At 34.7% G+C, this 21053-nt stretch overlaps 1 protein-coding gene across 7 annotated transcripts in view; it reads right to left on the reverse strand.

Moving 5' to 3' along the window:
- DOCK7 (dedicator of cytokinesis 7) overlaps nucleotides 1–21053 on the reverse strand; it is a 190860-nt gene that overhangs the window by 153474 nt on the left and 16333 nt on the right. For all 7 annotated transcript variants that reach the window (XM_033114069.1, XM_033114071.1, XM_033114073.1 and 4 more), the window contains exons 2-7: nucleotides 14346–14451; nucleotides 8449–8624; nucleotides 8191–8259; nucleotides 4202–4331; nucleotides 3902–4114; nucleotides 3473–3558 (exon numbers count right to left, since the gene is read on the reverse strand). In XM_033114069.1, the coding sequence (XP_032969960.1) occupies nucleotides 3473–3558; nucleotides 3902–4114; nucleotides 4202–4331; nucleotides 8191–8259; nucleotides 8449–8624; nucleotides 14346–14451 (780 nt within the window). The remainder of the gene's footprint in view (nucleotides 1–3472; nucleotides 3559–3901; nucleotides 4115–4201; nucleotides 4332–8190; nucleotides 8260–8448; nucleotides 8625–14345; nucleotides 14452–21053) is intronic.

Below are 21053 nucleotides of genomic sequence, written 5' to 3' on the forward strand. Positions count from 1 at the left end.
AGAAAAGCAATTTTTAATCATCCAAAGGCCTACCAAAAAAAAACACTACTGATAAAATATTGGTCCATTTCTTTTAGGTTCTTTTTTTATCTAGTGGAGTGTGCTTTTACACATTTGCTAACACACACTGTAATAATAGTTTTGAGCATTTTATCAGTGTGTTGACCCTCTATTATGACTTAAAGTCAATTTTGTCTGATAATAATATCACTACAAATCTGGAACTACTTGAAACTAAATTTTTGCATTGGAGGTGTTTGAGCCACACAGTATGTGCAGGCTTATGGTTATGAATTCCTAGACGAGTTTTCTCTTTTTTTTTTTCCTTTTTCCTATGTGACTTTCTCCCCACTAGAGCCAAAGTTGTAACAGACAAATATTTATTACAACTGAAAAAAATTTCTCCTATGAAACTGGTGTTAGACACCTACAGAAGGGTCTGTTTCCACCCTGCTTGAGTACCAAGCTCTTTCCCTTGTGACTACATAAAAGCTAGGCATGGGTAACTGCCCTAATGTAAAAATTAGCTACAGAATACTTATCCCTATGGAATCATTTCTTAGTATTTCTAGGCTTCCAAGAAATTCTTAGTTTTCTATGAGCTAACTGTGGGGGTTCAGAAGACTCACCTCAAGATGTGTCTCTGTGGTATGTGGATTGTTTTGAGCTAAAGGCAACGTAAGCCTCTGGCACCAGAGAAACTTCTGCCCTTCCCTGAACTACCTAGAACTTGAATTAGGGGCCAGGCCCATAAGAGATTATCAGAGATAACCTCTTTTGACCTATCTACAGGGCAGGACAAACTTCTATTTACTAAACATCTGCTCTTCTTATATCATCGTTCAAAAACTCTTTGAAGCCCCAAGATGCATTACCTCATCCCTAACTCAGAATGTCTTCTATAACTCAAACCCCCGTTTCTATCTCTGAACTTCTAGTGTATGCGGGGTCTCTGACTCTCTCATGTATGTGGGGTTCCCATACGCATGTACATTAAATTTGTATGTATGTACATTACATTTGGTTATTTTCTATTGCTACTCTGTCTCGTGTATATTCGATTATTAGACCAGCCAAAAGAATCTTTAGGGTAGAGGAAAGTTTCTTCCCCACTACATGACCATGCCTAGGTGTGGTTTCCCTGAATGTCTAAACCAATAGTTTTCTTAACATTAGAAACAATTTCCTCATACCGGATAAAGGAAGGTTATTCTTGGCGAAGAAAATGTAAAAGAAAATATTTTCAAAAATTATCAGTCTCTATAATTGACTAAAATAAATCTATCATTTCTGACCCTTTCTGAAATTACAATGTGAACAAGTTCGTTCTTACCCTAAGCCTAGATGTTTCTTACCATAAATAAATCATACATATATATGTATATATAAAATTCTTAGTTCAGAATTTTTAATAAGAGCTGATCAAACTAACACTAAAGAACATAGAGTGATGTGAATAATCATTCTATATTTTATTTCTCTAAGGGAGAAACAACAAACTTGTAACTTTATTTGTCAAAATCGTAAGTAAAACCACAATGAGATATCACCTCACATCACATCCAATAGGGTGGCTATGATCAAAAAGAGAGACAATAAAAAGTGCTGGCGAGAATGTGTACTTGCTGGTGGGAATGTAAAATTACACAGCTGCTTTGGAAAACAGTCTGGAAGTTCCTCCAAAATTTACACATGGAGTTACCATATCAACCACTACTCCAATCCTAGGTATATACCCAAGTGAAATGAAACATATACCCATACCAAAAAAACAATCAACAACAACAACAAAACTTGTATGTAAATATCCTAGCAACATAATTCATAATAGCTTAAAAAGTGGAAACAACCCAAATGTTCACAACTGATGAATGGATAAACAAAATGTGGTATATACACACTGGAATACTATTCAACCATATAAAGGAATGAAATACTGATACATGCTGTAACATAGATAAATCTTGAAAACACGCTATCTGAAAGAAGCCAGACACAAAGGGCTACATATAATTCCATTTATGTCAATTATGCAGAACAAATTCGTAGAAACAGAAAGCAAATTAGTGGTTGCCAGGGACTGAGAGAATAGGGACTGATTGCTAATTGGTATTGGTATAAACTGACTTACTCCCCCCGCGCCCAAATTCGTATGTTGAAGCCTTAACTCCCAGTATGACTATATTTAGAGATAGGGCCTTTAAGGAAGTAAGTAAGGTTAAATGAGACCATAAGGGTAAGACCCTACTCTAATAGGACTGGTGTCTTTATAAAAAGAGGCAGAGGTAACAGAGACCTCTCTCTCTTCATGCAGGAACAAAGGAAAGGCCTTGAGAGGGCACAGCAAGAAGGTGGCCATCTGCAAGCCAGGAAGAGAGCCTCACCAGAAACCAATGCTACCAGCACCTTGACCTTCAACTTCCAGTCTCCAGAACTATAAGGAAATAAATTTCTGTTGTTTAAGCCACCGAGTATATGGTATTTTGTTATGGAATCCTGAGCAGACTATTAATAGGTGTTGAGTTTCTTTCCAGGATGATGAATATGTCCTGAAATTAGATAGTGATAGTTGCACGACTCTGTGAATATACTAAAACCCACTGACTTGTATACTTTAAAAGGGTTAATTTTATGACATATAAATTATATTATAATAAAGCTGTCAAAAAAAAAAGATTATAAGTCAGGTGTCCAGATATTCAAAAGACTCCATGCACTAAACCTAACAGGTTTCTAGATAAATCTAATCAAATATATAAAATCTTAGCTTTCAAAGGAAGAAAATTACCCAGGTTATCTATATATATGGAAGTGGTCTGTCCCTATGAGTCACTTCTTTTAGAAAGCTCTATGAATTGACACTTCTTTTTTTCTTATGTCAGGACTAATAATTAACTAATAATATTAACAAGACAGAATGAAAAGAGCATAGAGTTTGTTTTTCAGTTACTGGTTGCATAACAATGAGGATGTCAGTTAACCTCTGCTAATGCTTTTGAACCCTGGTTTCCTCATTTGTAAAATGAAGAATATATTATCTTATGGAATAACTCTGAAGACAGCAGGAAACAAAATAAGAGAAAGCACTTTGTGAAGCAGAATATAAATGTAAGATACATCACTTCAATGATGTTAGGTCAGAAGTCATTTAACTTTTTTAAAGAAGGAAAAATATACATGCTCTAAAATCTTCAAAAAAAACAAAGCCTACCATATAACAAATGCACAATCAACTCTTTAAAGAAAAAGATACTTTGTCTTTATGTTCCCCAAGCCAAGAACAGTGTCTGGTAATACTCCAAAAATGTATTATGTCAGTGAATGTTTTTTCAAGTTCTAAGACTAATTATATAGCTGTGGCTAAGAGTCATTTTCACCTGTGGGCCAAAAATGCTCCAAAGGTCAGCTTTAGAAGAACAATTCTTCTCAAGGAACACAGTAAACAAAAGGATACAGTAAACAAAATACTCACTTGAGTGATAAACATTTTACAAGAAGTCTTTGACCAAAATGTTCTTTGGGCACCTCAGGAACACTAAGTCGTTCTATTGGTTCCTCCTACAAATTGACAAGCAACACCAAAATGAATGTGCTTATCATATGTCAACCCTTTACAATTTTTTAAGAACTTATTTTATTAATCGAATACTTTCAGTCTTCACAATTTAACACAGAAAATGACCCAGTTATTCTAAAACAAGTCATTAGATCATACGTGTGCTCAATTCACAGAAGTTACTCATTACAAATAAAAAATTCACTAGGATAAAAAGTATATTTCATTTACAAAAATTATAGCTATGTTTCAGTTGTTTTATTCCCTACATTATAATACTGTATACAATTTACACTCCTAATAAAAGCAAAAAGGATTTGCTTCTTTATATCCAAACATATATACCTCATCTGGTGAGGGATGCAAACCAAAGAGTTCCTTGTGACGGTTTGATTTCCTTTGGTCATCATTCTGACGGTCTATTTCTTCATTTGGAGTTCGATCAAGTAAATTGGGAAGCAGAGCATCAGGAAGTGAATTTTTCAAGTCAAAAATACTGCAGGCCCAGCTACCCCTTGGAGTATCGTCTATTGACATTGAACGTCTTTTAAGATCATCCTATCACGCAAAACATTAAAAATTAACAAATAAAACATAAGCTATTTTAAATAACTTCTTATAGTCATTTAAAAATAAAAGTATTACTTGCTCATCCTGGTAGTTGCTGCCATCTGGAGCTTCATCAGATTCAAAGACCTGCTTCGGCAAACCTTTTTGCCTTTCTTTCTGCTTATCTAATGTATTGGGATTAAATCCTGTCCCCAGTTTATGATATCTATTAAAAACAAAACAGTTTTTAATAAACTATCAATTTTTGAAAATTTTTCTTTTTCATCATCATTATATAATAAGTTAACTGTTCTCTGCATTATTTCTTTACATAATAAAGATATACTCCAGCAGTTTTGAGTGTGTTAAACGTTTAACCAGGTTTAAGAAAACTTCCAAAGTTCCTTTAATCCAGCTAGAGAGCAGATTACGAGTTTCCAGAGTAAATCATATTCTTTCTTTTTATGACAACCATGTGTATATAATTTAAAATTGCACTTTCAATTCAGAAAATTGTCCAGTAAAAAGAAAGGATGGAAGCCAAGTTAAAGAACAAAACGAGTAGAAGATACACGCGTATACTACATTCATAATAATATAAATTTTTAAAAGGCAAAAGAATATATCAAGCATCAAACCTAAAAATTTCAAAAAGCCAAAATATTTTTGCTGCATCTCATTACATATCAAAAATCTTAAACAACCTAAAGCTCCAGGCTTTTAAACTGATAAATGGTAGGATCTACCTCACTGTATATACATATATTACTTAACATATATTGCTATATAATATATGTATTAAGCTAAGAAGAACTCTTAAATTAATGTAACCTTGCCTCCTAACAACCCAATATCCAGAACAATAGACACAAACATCCAAGAGCAATTACTGTTCCACACCTCATATAGTCAAACAGAGGAATATTTTCATTAGAACAAAAACAATTATGAGTCCCAAAGAATGACATGGTTCTTGTCAATTTATCAAACAGTAAAGAATCCAATTTGCTATGAATCATTCAGATATCATGTCTTGTTGCTAAAGTTAATAGAAGCTACACGATGCTCTCATCACAGCATAATCACAAAATAAAAGAAAGCATTTTTCTCTGGAAAAATTGAAATAAATATTATATAGTAACATGAAAGGTATTATTCCGAAGCAGATGTTTACATCTTTCATGAAATGTTTCAAGTGCCTCAATTTGTGAAGTTGCATACCTAAGCTGCTCTAATAAACCAGAATAGTGTTGCATTCTGCCTCCTTTATGTCCTACAAAACTGACAATATGAACTTGAAGAGAGCTAAGAAGAATGACATGATTCATGATCAATACTCCTTTCTATATTATCATTCTGTCCTTTAGTCAATTGCTGTGCTAAGGCTCTACATGATTACTCACCCAACCCCACCCACACTACCATTTCTATGACCTCCCATCTTGGCATTCTCACCCTCATTTATTCTGTTCCACACACATTGACCTCTTTGCTATTCTTTAAACATCCCTAGCATGCTTCCAACATGGAGCCTTTGCATATACTGTTCTTCTCTCTACTTAATACCCTCTTCCTCCATACATGGAAAGGGCTCACTCTCTTACTTCCTTCAGCTCTTTGCTCAAATTAATCTTATCAGTAAGGCCTCTTCTGATTACTTATATAAAGTAGAAAAACTTGCTCCTCTTCTTGGCTCTCCCTATTCCCCTCACCCTACCTTTTCTCTCCACAAGGCATATCTCCACCATATCTTGTATACCTTCATCTGTGTTGGTTTTCTGTCTATTGCCCTCATCCCCAACTAGAATGTAAGCTCCATGAGGGCAGAGAGTCAGTTTTGTTGATTGCTGTATCATCACTGCTTAGTACAGTGCCTAGCACATACTAGGCTCTCAGTAGGTATTTGTTGAATGAATAAACCAAATACTGTCCCTTTCTCCTTTTGCGCTGAATTACAGAAAAATTTGTGGCTTCATCTTAAAGCTTACTATTCCGCTCTTCAGGTGTGTCTCCATGGCGATTATGCTCATCAGCTGCATTTTTAATATTTTTCATTGAACAAAATTTTAATTTCCGAAGATAACTAGTACCAGGTCCTTTCACATCTCTTTGAGATTATTACTTGTAGTTATGGGTCCTGATCTGTGTTCTATTAACTGTTTCCTAATTGTTAGTTCTTTAATTTGTAGTTTGATAATCCATTTTCCAGTGTAATGGTTTTCATCAAATAGTTGGCAATTCTGGGTTCTAGACTCATTTTTGAATTTGTATCCCCCTATCTGTCTGGAAATACTGTATCTGCTCCGTCCAACCCATATCCAATGGTTGTGGAAAAGGGGCAAATCATGCTGCCAGGCAGTATGCCAGTACCTAGTGTTCTGTATAGAAAGGCTCCTTCTTCCAAGATATGCCCTCCCTGGTCACTAAATCAAGCCCCCATAATTACTGATCTTTAAAACGTCAGATACCTCTGTTGCCACTGTTATGGACACATGGTACAGGGGGTTTCAAAGCAAACAGATGCAGACCAGTTCCCCCAGGTCCCCTTCCATTGCCTGTATTCTGAGCTTAAAGCACTTCTGAAGCTTTAGCCTATATCTTCTCCTTAGATTATTATTCTGTACTGTGGTTTCCTCTTATGTACCAATCACACCTCTCTTCTATCTTTCAAGGATACTTTAACTAAAACTTCTAACCTACCAAAAGTACCCTTTTTGTCACCACAGATAATAAGTAACATCTAGTATAACACAAAAAATAGAAGCTTTAGAATCTGATGTCCGTAAGGTTCTAACCTAGCTATTCCTTTTGTTGGCTGTGGGACTTCAAAGAATTTACTTAACTACTCAGAGCCTGAGCTACCTTTTCTGTTGGAACCTTCAATGAGATGAATGTAAAGTGCCAATAAAGTGGCCAGCACACAGTAAATAAACATAAATGTTAACTGCCTTACCCTCCTGCCTAAATCAAGGTCAGCAACCCCATGCTCAGAACTGAGTAGCAGATTCCGTGACTCTGAGTTTCTTTTGCAACTACTCTTTTTATGAAGATTTCTGATTATTTTAGAAGTTCCCAGCATTCATGCACAGAAGAAAACACTTTTGCGTTATCTAACAAAGGAACAGTTTTCTTCAGTAATGTCTAAAATCTGGCTATTGAAATACTTATCACAAGTGTAAGTTCATAAAAACAGCTCTTCTTTATAAAGAGTAGCAGACTGTGCTTTTATTAGGTCACACCACAAGTAAAAAGCATGTCAGCAGTATCCCCAAGAGTGATGCTTAGCACATTATTAAACTCAGTAAAATAAGACAGCAGCCATAAGGGCAAAACAACAAGCAATGGATACATCACTGTTGCTAGTATAATTTAGCACAGATTACTTAATTTCTGAAAACTACAATATCATAATAGAATGCTCCACTACTTCAGTCATTGTATTTCCTTTAGAAAAATAAAATAAGGTCAAAAAAATTCATTATGAAGACCTTTCTCTTCATTATGCAATTAGCAAAGGAAAAGTAATTTTATTTTATTTTTGAATCTAACATAATATTTCAAAACCGTCCATTAGAAAAATAAATTTTGTGATAGAATAAAACACTATTTTTTAAAAATATTTATCTAATTGGATAGATAGGTCAAGAACTTGTATTTAGTTTGTTAATAAAGAGCAGAGATCTTTCAAACAGCATGATCTGGAAAACTGGCTATTAAATTCAACTTAACTATTTAAGTTTCAAAAATGGATTCTTTTTGAATAATACAAATTATTCATTAATATCTACCCATGAATTCCCAAAAGAATTAGACTACAAATCATTACCATTATATATCATTAGTTACTAATGATTATGATATAACATAGAAATACTATCCCCACAAACCTATTATTTTTATAAAAAAAGTAAGTAAAAGTAATTGTGGAACTCCTAAAGAGAAGACATTTATATACAAAAGTTCTTCTTTTGTTTCTTCAGTTATTTGTTTAAATTTTCAGGTCTCATAATTATTATTAATCTACCTTAATCCATTTACAGATACTACTCAGTATTTTTAAATGTTATAATAAACATAAAACTTACTTTCTGATCACAATTGCCCAGTCTTCTGTATAACTTCTTATACAATCTCTAACATGTGGATCCATTTCACTATTTTAAAAAAGAAAATGCATTTGTAATTTAGACAGGAAAGCATTTGTTTATGAATTAGCTTGCTACACATCTTGTTCATATAATAGGAAATACCACGACCAGAAGAAATAGGATCTAAATAAAATAATGGGAAGTAGCCTTTCTACGGTTACACTGAAACCAAAAATAGGTTAAGTGTCCCCTTACCTTTCTTCAGGTACAGCTGAAACAAGGGTTCTGCAGTCCCTAGGACTATAAACAACTTCAATATCATCTGGAGGGAATTCAATCAAATCCCTTAAAGGCCCAGAATCCACAGGTAAAGGATGAGCATGGAGGTAATCTTCCAAATCCACTGGATCCACAGCTTCTGTAAGGGGCACCTTCACAAAGTGGGGTGGGTGTGAGAAGTGAATGGCAAGGGAGAGATGAAGGTAAGCATTTTAAAAATTTAAGCAAAGAAAATGTATTATTTTTTAAAATATAGTATGTTTTAATCTAGTTACTTCTAAAATTTCAACAGATATTCATCAAGGTGCACTAAAGAAACCACAAGATGTGGACCTTCTAATACGCCTTCATGCTTTGGGTCATACTCTCCTTAATGTTCTTGCTTAGACTTTACCCATAACTTCTCATGTGAAGACAGTAATGATAACTAATGGCTTCATCATACTTTACAGTGACAAAATATTCATTGGAGGAATTCTTTTTACTTTATATCTTCGGAATTTTCATTGCTAAGTTTCTAAACAGTACTTTTATTTGTTGTTATTGCTGACTATCCTAGTAGAAATATATAAACAGACTGTGGTAGGGTGAAAAATGGCTTTCCAAAAGATCTCCACATCCCAAACCATGAACCCTTCATGGCAAAAAATTAAGATTTAAAAAAAAAAAAAAGGACGTTTGAAGATATGATTCAGGGTCTTAAAATGGGAAAATTATCCTGAATTATCTGAGTGGGTCCTAAATGCAATCATATACATGCTTATATGGAGACAGAGGGAGATTTGGACCACACAGAGGAGAAAGCCGTATAACGACATAGCAAAGAAAGATCAGAAGATTCTTGCCTTAAAGATGAAAGTGATATCACGATGACAAGCAACCCCCAGAATCTGGAAAAGGCAAGAAATTAATTCTCTTCTAGAGACCCCAACAGGAGTGTGGCCTTGCCAAAACATTGATTTTATCCCATTAATGCTGATTTCAGACTTTTGGATTTTAGCACTGTGAGAAAATAAGTTTCTTTTGTTTTAAGCCACACTGTTTATGGTAATTTATTACAGCAACAGAAGGAAACTAGTACATAATAGCCAAAGCATTCTTTAGCCAAGCTGAAAATATACTTTTTAGTAAGACATCCCACTTCTTGACTAATTCAAGAAAGAAAAAAATATTGAGGCAAAACATGAAGGATTATATAACAAATGTGCAGCTGTGGACCAATGAAAATAAAAATATGTTATTTCTCAAGATGTTCAACTAGGTAAAAACACGGAGACCTGTCTTTGTGCAGGTATATGGTACTAAAAAGAAGGTCCTTTAATCTACACTTCTTGGACTGAACAACTAGTAACAGGTAGAACAACAACATTTTAAAGATGTTAAGTAAAATAATGAATAACCAGTATATCATAAACACTCAAAAGATAATAGTTATTATTATTATCATTGTTTTCTCACTTAAACCTCCTCCAAACTCTGTTAGAGATAATTACTATTTTAATTCTACAAATAAAGGTATTTGTGCTCAAAGAGTTAAACAACTTCTGAAAATAAAATAGTCACAAAATGATAGAGCAAATTTTAAAAATGAATCTTCAAATTCTAAAATTCATGGGTTTTCCTCTTATAAGCATTCTATCTTGCCTATTCTATTAATTATATAATACACTATCATGATGTTCTTAACAGAGGAAAAGAAGCAATGCAATAGGGAATGGAAAATCTTTTTCAACCAATATTGCTGGAATAATTTGGTGTCTATATGGGGGAGCAGGGAAAATGAATTGCCAGTCAGCAGTGAAAAAGTACTCAACATCAAAAGTCACTAGGGGGAACTTCCACTTCTGGGATAATGGAGTAAACATACTTTTCTCTATGCTTCCCACTAATTACAACTACAAACCCAGGATACTATATATAAAATAAACATAAGAAGACTCTGAAAGGCGGAGGAAAAAAGGCAGACCAGCAGGGACCTTGGGACTCAAGGAATGGCACAAAAGTGAGTTGCCTAAAATTTATTTTTGCCTTATATAGTCCAGACTTGGAGCTACAGAAGCCGGCGACCCAGAAACACCAAGGAGCACAGAAAAAAAAAACCAAAAAAGAAAAAAAAAAAAACAATAACAAAAGCCTATTCTCCCGAGCCAAAAGGACCAAGAAAAGGGCAGTCTAGAACAACAGAAACTTTCAGACAATAACAGCTCTAACTCTAGCTAAACATCACATGGAAAACTGCGGTCCCAGTCATATCCATACCAGCAAAGTCCACGTGGGGAGCTAGACTTCACCCTCACCGAGCTGTAACAAACAAAGCATCCCAACACTCCCACCAACATGGTGTCAGAAAAGTCAGAGCGGGGCGCTGGGACTTTCATACCTCCTGGGAAGTAATGAGCCCCCCACTCCCACAGTGTCATTGGAGACCACACAGGGAATCTGGATATGCACGCCTATGCAGCAGAAACAAGGCACCCCTTCCCCTTACTGCTGGGGCAGTGTCGGAGGAGGTCTATATATTATATAATACCTAGAGGGTAAAAGGACAAAAGGGCACATAAGACTTCCACACTTCACTCTGATGGGCAAAATGTCACCATCAGTAGTGTAATATGTACATATAATGCCTTAAGAAACCACAAAACAGGTATACAAAGATATGCACTCATAACATTATAGATAAATCAAAATGGAATTCTAAAAAATGCTTCCGGTAACTCAAACAAAGAAAAAGAAAATAGAGAAACAAAAACCGAAACAAACAAAAATGAAATGGCAGGTTAAAGCCCTTGCAGAACAATAATATTATTAAATCTAAATGGTCTACATACACTAAAAGAAAAAAAAAAAGATAAAGACATTACAGAATGGATTTAAAAACATGACCTACATGTATGGTATACAAAAAATCCCACTTCAAATAAGACAAAATAAAGAGGTCGAAAATAAAAGGATTGAAATACATATACCATGCATACATTAATCAAAAGAAAGCAAAAGTGGCTATCTTAGTATGAGATAAAGTACACTTAAGAGCAAAAAAAAAAGTAATAGAGACATTACTAGATGATAACAAGTACGATCCGTCAAGAAGGCATAGCAATCTTAAATGTGTCTGTACCAAAAAAGAGCTATATGCTAGTCAAACAATTAAGTTCGTGTAAACACACAGTGGAAAGTTCATGAACTTAACTGTCTGACCTTTTTAACATATATTATGTGAAACAAAAACTGATAAAACTAAAAGGAGAAATAAGACATATCTACAGTTATAGTTGGAGATGTCAAGTCATTTCTCTCAACAACTGAAAGACAATCAGAAAGAAAATCAACAAGGATATGGTAAAACTCAAAAGCACCATTAATTAGCATGATCTAATGACATTTATTGAATAGTCCACTCAATGACAACAGAATAAACACTCTTTTCAAAATAAGGCCAAAACAGCATATAACAAACCAGACCATATCCTGACCCACAAAACAAACCACAACAAACTTAAAAGAACCGAAACCATACAGTGTATTCTCTAAGCATAATGTAATCAAACTGGAAATTAGCAACAAAAAGATAACAGAAAAATCTCCAAACACTTGGATGCGAAACAACACACTTCCAAATAAACCATGAATCACATTTGTCTGAAAAGTGAAATTTAAAAAATACATTGAACTAAATGAAAATATAACATAAAATTTGTGGGATGAGGGAAATGCAAATCAAAAACATGTGATACTACTTCACATCCATTATGAGGGCTATTAATTTAAAAATGGAAAACAGCAAGTGTAGGAGAGGATATGGAGAAGTTGGAAGCCTTGTGCATTGGTGGTGGAAATGTAAAATGGTGCAGTTGCTAGTGGAAAACAGTTTGGTGGTTTTGAAAAAAAAAATACCAAAAAGCACAGCATTACCATATGATCCACCAATTCCACTTCTAGGTATACACCCCCAAAAAATCTAAGTGGACATTCGATCAGATTTTGTACAGTTATGTTCATAGCAGTGTTATTACCAATAGCCAAAAGGTGGAAACAACCCAATGTCCATTAACAGATGAATGGATAAACAAAATGTGGTGTACACACACCATGACATATTATTCAGCCTTAAAAAGGAGTGAAATTCTAACATGTTACCACATGGATAAACCTTGAAGACATTATGCTGAGTGAAGTAATTCAAACACAGTAAGACAAATATTGTACAATTCCAGTTATATGAGATACACAGAACATACAAACTCATAGAGACAGAAAATAGAATAGAGTTTACCAGGAACTGAGAGGCGGGGGCCACGGGGAGGTATTGTTTAATGGGTATAGGGTTTCAGTTTGGGAAAATAAAAAAGTTCTGGAAATAGATAGTGGTGATGGTTTGCACAACATTGTGAATGTACTTAATGCCATGGAATTATACATTTAGACATGGATACAATGGTAAGTTTTACATAATATATATTATATCACAAGATGGATGGATAGATAGATAGATAGATAGATAAAATATTTTTAAATGAACATTTTTTTAAAACTTTTTAAGTCAATGCTTTTCCACCCAGATATTATCTTGGGGCAGTAAACCTTTCAGGATTCCAGGTATCTCAAATGAATACTCAATGAAAATAATGACAAAAGCTGGGAGTCCTTACACATGACTAATTCAAAATTAATCTTTCCTTAAAGAATAACCAGCAATATCAACAGTAAGTGTTAGGGTAGGAGAGGAAGCTATGAAACTCTCTTAAAAATAGTAAATCATATAGAGGATAAATGATCTTGTTTCCCAAACTCACACAGAAAGTCACTGGATTTCTAGGTATAGTGTTAGCTAGACCTGGAACAAGGAAACAGATTTGTTTTTGCTACAACTGTCTCCATACTCTTTGATACCCATGGGAGACAGCTGCCTGGGTTAGTCAGGGGATGTGGTGATGAGCCGCTTACAAGACTCTAAAGAAAGATCCTGTTTTTACTGACTCAAGGGAGGAGACTGCAACATGATTTTATAAGAGAAAGTAAGTGATTAGGCAGTAAACAGGGTTAAAGGGTGACCAAGAGAAGCAACAGAGAAGCACTACAGAATGTCTCATAGGCAATATGAGAACTTGTCTTCCTGCAGCAATCATTGCATTGAAATTTTGGCTGACATATTTAGCATTAAGATCTCTCAATCCTTTGCAATGTGCCATCAAAACTTCTGGTTTTTGATTAGGGGTTGTTTTAGGCTGGGAGGAAAGGGAATAACAGGCTGATAGCTAGAGTTTCTTTTTGAGGTGATCAAAATGTTCTAAATTGTACGATGGTTACACATATTTGTGACTATATTAAATCCACTGAATTGTAAATTAAATGGATGAATTGTATGGTATGAATTAATCTCAATAAAGCTGTTTTTAATAAAAGCTGAACCAGAATCTAATCACTTACAGGAAATGCAAAACATAGAAAAACAAGTCTACAAGGAAGAAATTTCAAAAAAGTTGAAGCAGAATCTAATCACTTACAGGAAGTACAAGAGATAGAGAAATAAGTCTACAAGGAAGCAAACATAAAATCCAAAAGGCAAGAAATTCTATATAACAACTTATCCAATTTCCTCAACAAGTCAACGATATAAAAACAAAATTAAAATTCCAGAGTTGATTAAGTCCTGACTATAAAGTTTCAGAATTAATTAGGAAATCAACACTTCCATAACAACTACTAACATGCTCCCCAACTCAAATTTCAGGAAAGAGTGAGGTAACAATAAATAAGGTTATGAGACTAGTGGTGCAACTCAATCTACTGGCTCTTATCCTTCCACCATTTTTCCATGGCCCACTCAGTAACATACCAGCAGCATACCATATTTTAAACATGCTACTTACTGTGGTATGATGGGATATATTGCCAACAATGTTGAGGTTTTTGAGCAGTTGGGGAGAGCCACTGTATTGTCCGGAGATCTGCTTCCTAACTTCAGCAGCCACAGTTCTATAACAAAGAAAGCAAATATATTATTTTTAAAAAGAAACCCACCTAGGTTTAAAATTGGAGGAAGGTTACGGATATTAAAGATTCATTTAAAGAACAAAACCTCAGCATATCAATAAGGCTATAAATTCATAAGGTATCAGTAAATACTGCGTGTAATTACTGTAGGACATCTTTAGAAAGCTGATGTAGGGTAGGGTACAAAAGTGACAGCCAACTGACATTAGGTTTTTTTTGTTTGTTTATGGTATTTTAGGGAATATATTTTGGCTTATGATAGAGCTGGAAGTTATAAAAGGATGTATATATTAAAGTAACTATATTTTAAGGATATAAAATTAATTCCAAAATACTTTATAAACAAATCAACACGTGGTAACAATTAAGAAGAAAAAACCTTTTTTTCCTTTCTAATATTACTAGCTCCTTATTCATACTCCAGAAAAGTATTCCCTATTTTTACTTCACTGATAAAAAAAAGTCCTTATAGTGGCATTAATGTTTTTCCATAATCTGACACTAATCACCTTTCTAGCCTTACATATCTTTTCCCAAATTCTTGTCATTGAGTTTTAAATTGCTTTCTAGAATGTTGTTTCTCTTCTGTATCCACAAATTCAGTTTTTAACCAGTTTTAAGGCTAAGACTCAAATGCCAAGACCTCTACGCACACAACTGGTTTGACTCACCACAATTAAAAATAATAACACCCTTCTTTAAAACCCTTAGAGCATTTATCATAACCTAACTTGCATTTTCTTCCTTCCTAGTTATTTTTTCCACATTTCATGTATGTTCTATATAAACAGAGGCAGTGGTTTCATTCATCCTGTGTTCCCTAAAACATTTAGCAAATAGCACCCAAAACAGGTGAATGTTTAGCCCTATGAAACATATAGTATTACTGAACTTATTGACAAATGAGGTAAACCATTAAGGCATTAACATAACTTGACAGATAAGTCTTTATTTGAAACAAGATTAGAGTTTAGAAGTTCCACAACTTCAAATAGTTGTAGACCCGTTGGGTATACTCGTATTACAAATTTATTTAAATAGCATTTCTAAAACAAAAATATTTTAAATAATCAAATGACTGTATGGCTCATAAATCTCAAAGATTCCACAAACTATAAACCAAAATGTTCAGTGAGTCCTAAATTCAGTAACTAAACAACTTCTTCACATTGGTAATATTTTTGTTAAGTAGAAAATATAACTCAAGAATACAAAATAAAGACCACTATCCAAAGACTTTGTACAATTATTTTCCTGATGTCAATATCTAACCTCTATCTTATGAACATCAATTAGCCACTTCCCTATTTTATAAAACTTCCCTTCTGTTCTTTCCCTCTTTTCCAAAAAATAAACCCTACTTTCTTCCTATCATTACTCCATTGCACATAAAGTGAAATAGGCCTTATGGCCTGGTTTCTGGGCCAGCTCGACGATACTTTAGTTCTTTTTTCTTTTTTCTTTTTTCTTTTTTTTTTAAGGAGGGCACAGCTCACAATGGCCCATGTGGGGATCGAACCTGCAATCTTGGTGTTATCAGCACCACGTTCTAACCAACTGAGCCCACTGGCCACCCCATGATAATACTTTAGTTCTGAAGTGTTGTCAAACTGATGCTTCAATTCAGGGCACTGAACATCTTGGTCCCCATTAGAATTTCCAGCTGAATTTCATTTTCTAAAAATTATCCAGATTTTTGATATAATCTTTTCTCCCCTTCTTCTCTTCCATACCTCCTGCCTTTTTGCATATTCAATCATTTCACACTGAGCATTGATATGAGCCAACTATTCAATCAGAAAGTTTTTATACAAAGGTAGAAGAGTTATCCTTCTTTAAGGCTCAAGATACTGAATTAGCTTAACTCTTTCTTATGGGTAATTTAAGGTACTTTAGTTCAATATTTGTATTTTATAAAAGGCTAATTTGTTATTCATAATTGCCAAAACTTGGAAGTAACCAGGATGTCCTCCAATAGGTAAATGGATAAACAAACTGTGGCCATAAAAAGACATGGCAAAACCCTAAAGGAATACTGCTAAGTGAAAGCCAATCTGAAAAGGCTACATACTCAATCAGAAATTTTTGACACAAAGGTAAAAAGTTATCATTCTTTAAGACTCAAGACATGAGTTCAACTATATCACATTCTAGAAAAGTAAAAATTATGGCAACAATAAAGAGACCAATGGTTGCCAGGAGTTGTGGGAGGGGGGGGACCGGCGGTGGGGAAGGAAGGGATGAATAAGCAGTGTGCAGGGGATTTTTAGAGCAGTGAAACCATTTTATATGACACTCTAATGGCGGATACATGTTGTTACACATTGTCAACACCTACAGAATATACAACACAAAGAGTAAGCCTAATGTGATCTATGCACTTAGTTAATAATAATACTGTATCAATATTGGCTCATCAATTACCACAAATGTACCACAGGAATGCAAGAGGTCAACAGAAGAAACTCGGTGGAGGAGCATATATGGGAACTCTGTACTTTCTACTCATTTTTCTTTAAACCTAAAACACTCCCCAAAAAACTCTATTAATTAAAAAGTAATTAAATAAATCAACAAGGCTAATACAGAACAGAAAAGGGAAGGAAAAAAGAGCATGAAGAAAATGACTAGAGGTTAGAGATGAAAACTAGAGAATAAAATCTTTGAGCGGCATAATACAGATTGAGAAGGCAAAGGGCAAATTCTGTAAAGCTTCTGGATGTGAAAAGACAGAAACATTCATTTCAATTCAGGACTCCCCTTAGGCCTTTTAATGAAATCTGTATGTCGTGAGCATTCACTATTATTAATATGTTTAGTTTAAAGACCTTATAGCCTCCTGATCCTTTCGTCAAGACATATGAGAATACAACAAAGCCTTTAAAAACAGAGACAAAGAACAAATTTCTATGTCTACCTTCCCCAGTGCTGCTACTCAACTCAATCTACCAACCTCAGCACTATCTCACTGCTTCTGGGGCAAAGCAAGAGCAATCAGAATTGTCAACTGCTGTACTGCATCAAATTAATGATGTCACTAATTGTTGAGGGGTGCCATTCAGTCACGTACAGCTAAAACAGAAAAACCTTGCCAATTAACCATCACACTATCAATTAATTGGAAGACATACTCTGATTTCAGATACTAAAAAGTAAAACTTAAAATAAATATGACTACTTCAGAAAGAGACAATTTTTTTGTTTAGTAACAGACATACTAAAGATAATCCCCATGTTACAAATATGTCTTACTTCTACATGATATAATTTCCCCAAAAAAGAAAATCAATAATTGAAAATAACCATTTCCAAACTGAGCTATAATAGCAATAAAAATATCTGCAACCCAGACAAGGAACGTACTTATACTGAGATCCTCTACATGAAAAGATTTCATTAAATGGTAGTGAGGAAATTTTCCCAAATAAAAACAGTACCTCTTAACCATATTATAGTCCAAAGCATGGAAGACAAGAAATGTGACGAATATAGTTCCTTATAACAGTTAAAATTCTTTATCATAGATTACTTTTTCTGATTACAACTTTTCCTATACTTAGTGATATAGTAGTGAAGCAATATAAGAAGTCTTTTTTAGTTCTAATAAGCTATTAATATCAACTGGAAAGTGGAAAGAAGAGTAGGTCAAAAATCCCATAATTACTTGTGCTCCTAAATGATAATAAGAGAATATCTTCTTCCCCTCCCAAAAGAACATGATCCAATATTTGACCTATTTCTCTCTTTATCAATTCTCCTTTTCCACCCACTCCCTCACTATATCAATATGTATTAGAGTTTTCACAAAAGAAAGCACTCCCTAAGGCCATTCACCATAGGATGTTGGAAATAACCAACAAAGTACCCACATCCTGAGAGAAAATTAGGTTACGTTTAGCCTTTCCTCTAACTTCCTTCCACTTTCAGATGCCCCATCCAATCATGATTTCTAATGAATGACTCATCTGTCCCTCTCTTATCTCTAGCCATTCTTCATGGGGCCAGAGGTAAAGCATGAGTAAAAGTGAGTAAGGAGAGTTTACACTAAAATAAAAGTGTTTAGTTGAGCTACTCCTATAAGATCACCAAAAAATATCTGCAATGTAATATGTCAATCAAGAAAACAAGATCTTTCGGAACTGGCACTGTTTATATCTAAGATAGAAGTCAGTGAAGAAGTGAAGAGTAAGATAACATACCACGGAATATACCAGGTAAGGGTAAGTATATTAAAGACAAGGCAAAAAAGGGCTAGCTTAAAAATCCCCAAAAGAAAAAGGACAAGAACAGCTGATACTCCACTGCTGTGACTATCCAAGTTGAAGACTGGTGATAGATGGGTTGAATCAGAGTTCTACCATTGGTATAAAGAGAAGCAAAATAAAGAAAATAATAAAGTAACACAACATTATATCATCTACTAAGTATTTGTGCCAAAAACATTTAACCTGAACTGAATCAAACCTGTACATCTAACATATCTACAGTTTACAGGAAATACAGACAACAATGTAACAAGTTAATACCCAGGAAGAAATCAAGCTAATACCAGAAGGCAGGTTATTCTATTCTGTATGTCAAGTCTCTTCAACAAGTCAATGTGAGAGAGAAAGTGAGGGAGGGAGGGAGGAAGGGAGGAGGGGCGGAGGGGGCGAAAGTGGGAGGGGGAAAGGGAGAAAAGGAGAGAGGGGGAGACGGGGAGAGGGAAGAAGGAAGGAGGGAAGGAAGGGAGGGAAGGAGGGAAAGACGAAGGCAGGCAGGCAGTGGGCTAAGCTTTAGCATTAAAAGGACTTAACAGTAAAAAATAAAGTCTATTTAAAGGGGAAAAAAAGTCTTAGATATGACCAAATACAACGAATGATTCTTAGATCCTGGTTTGAACAAACCAGCTATAAAAAAATTTCTGGACATAATGAGAAATTAGAACACAAAGTATTACATAATTAAGAATTATTGTGGTTTTTTTTTTTTAATGTGTGAAAACAGTATTACAGTAATGCAGGAAAATGTCCTTATATTTTATAGACGGAAATGATGTCTGTAATTTAGCTTAAAACTCTTCAGTTATTATTACTTTGCCTTAATGGGGAAAACTAGCAAATTAAATATGAAGTACAGATGAGGCAAATACTCTTCAAGAGATAGATCCCGGACTCCATAAAGCCCTGCCTGATGATTTCTGTTCTGTTTCACTCAGGTTAGATACTCCTCTGTGCTTTGTAAGCACTCCGTGTTTATCCATATACATTCAAAGAAATGGAGCTTCTAGGAGGCTAGTTCAGCCAGGCAGCAGACTAGCCAGACTGCTTTCGGAAAGCCCCTTCATAAACATTCTCTTTAAAAGCAGCACAGAAATTGTAAAGTCGGTTTTTCTGAAACAGTAATGATGCAACCTTCAAATATAAAATTTGCTGTGGGGGGGAAGGTACAGTGAAGTATCAAGGTTTTGTCTTCTCAGGCCTGGCACTCTCTCACTCTTCAGAGGCACCTTTGCTACCTCCTTGAGGAATTAGGAAGAACAAGGAAATTTCACTTCTGACTGGAGTTATGTTATGCTGTCTCTTATTTTGTACAAATGTCTCAAATCAGGTTAATTTCTGCTATTAAAGAAAATGTATATTCTTTAACTCTGGTGGCCCTTTCTATCAAGAACTATCTCATTATGATAACTGAACAATACCTTAATTATGGCATCTATCAAATTGTTTTGAAATCTGCCGGGGGTGCCAAAAACTGTATACAAGTGGACATTTCGGTCAATGTTGCTCAAGCAGTAGTTCGCCATAATCACAAGTGTCTGGATGCTGATTTTAACCACTTTGAGAACCTCTTGTAATTGCAGAAGTCAAACGTGATTTGTATTCATCTTTTGTTATGGGTATATTTTAAGTATTACAATTTGAACACAATTTTCCTTTCTTAAAATGTGTATACATTTTTGGCACCCTCTGTATTTACCTATTTCCTTGCAAAGAACTAAGCAATTAAAAAGTGGGCCTTCATCTTTTTTACCTTTGCACCCTCTAGCAGAATGCCTAGAACATACTGGGTGCTTAAAAAATGTTTACAAAGCTACAGTGGGAAAATGGGATAAAAAGAAACTCATAGTTCCTCCCCCCAAAAAAAGCAGTTCGGTAAGAATGCTAGAATGGAACTGATGTGAGCTTCCAGGAGGGAAGGACGGAAAGAGGGAAGGAAGGAGAGGCAGAAAGAAATATGGAGAGACAGGTGTAAGAGTGGAGAAAGAGAAAAGTGGGTAGGTAATAAGAATGAATTTACAGACTACCTACCTAGTATGTGAACTTCGTAAATGCTTTTTAGAGTAAACTATAAGTATTGGTTTCAAATGGATTGGAAAGGCACAAGAAAGTCTGCCTTTTTATCTATTACTGTCAAATAGTCAAGTAAATATTTCCTGGCGGGGGGGGGGGGGAGGGGAGGGATTTCAATCCACAGATGATTTCTAAATGTATAACCTTTTCTTTACAAGCCTAACTGATATCATTATTAGCCCATTGTGTTAACTGGTAAGGTAAAAAAAACTACTGAAAGTTTTTTAAACAATTTTTTAACAAGATATATAA

This window comes from Rhinolophus ferrumequinum, chromosome 9 (assembly GCF_004115265.2).
Source record: "Rhinolophus ferrumequinum isolate MPI-CBG mRhiFer1 chromosome 9, mRhiFer1_v1.p, whole genome shotgun sequence".
Taxonomy (NCBI): Eukaryota; Metazoa; Chordata; class Mammalia; order Chiroptera; family Rhinolophidae; genus Rhinolophus; species Rhinolophus ferrumequinum.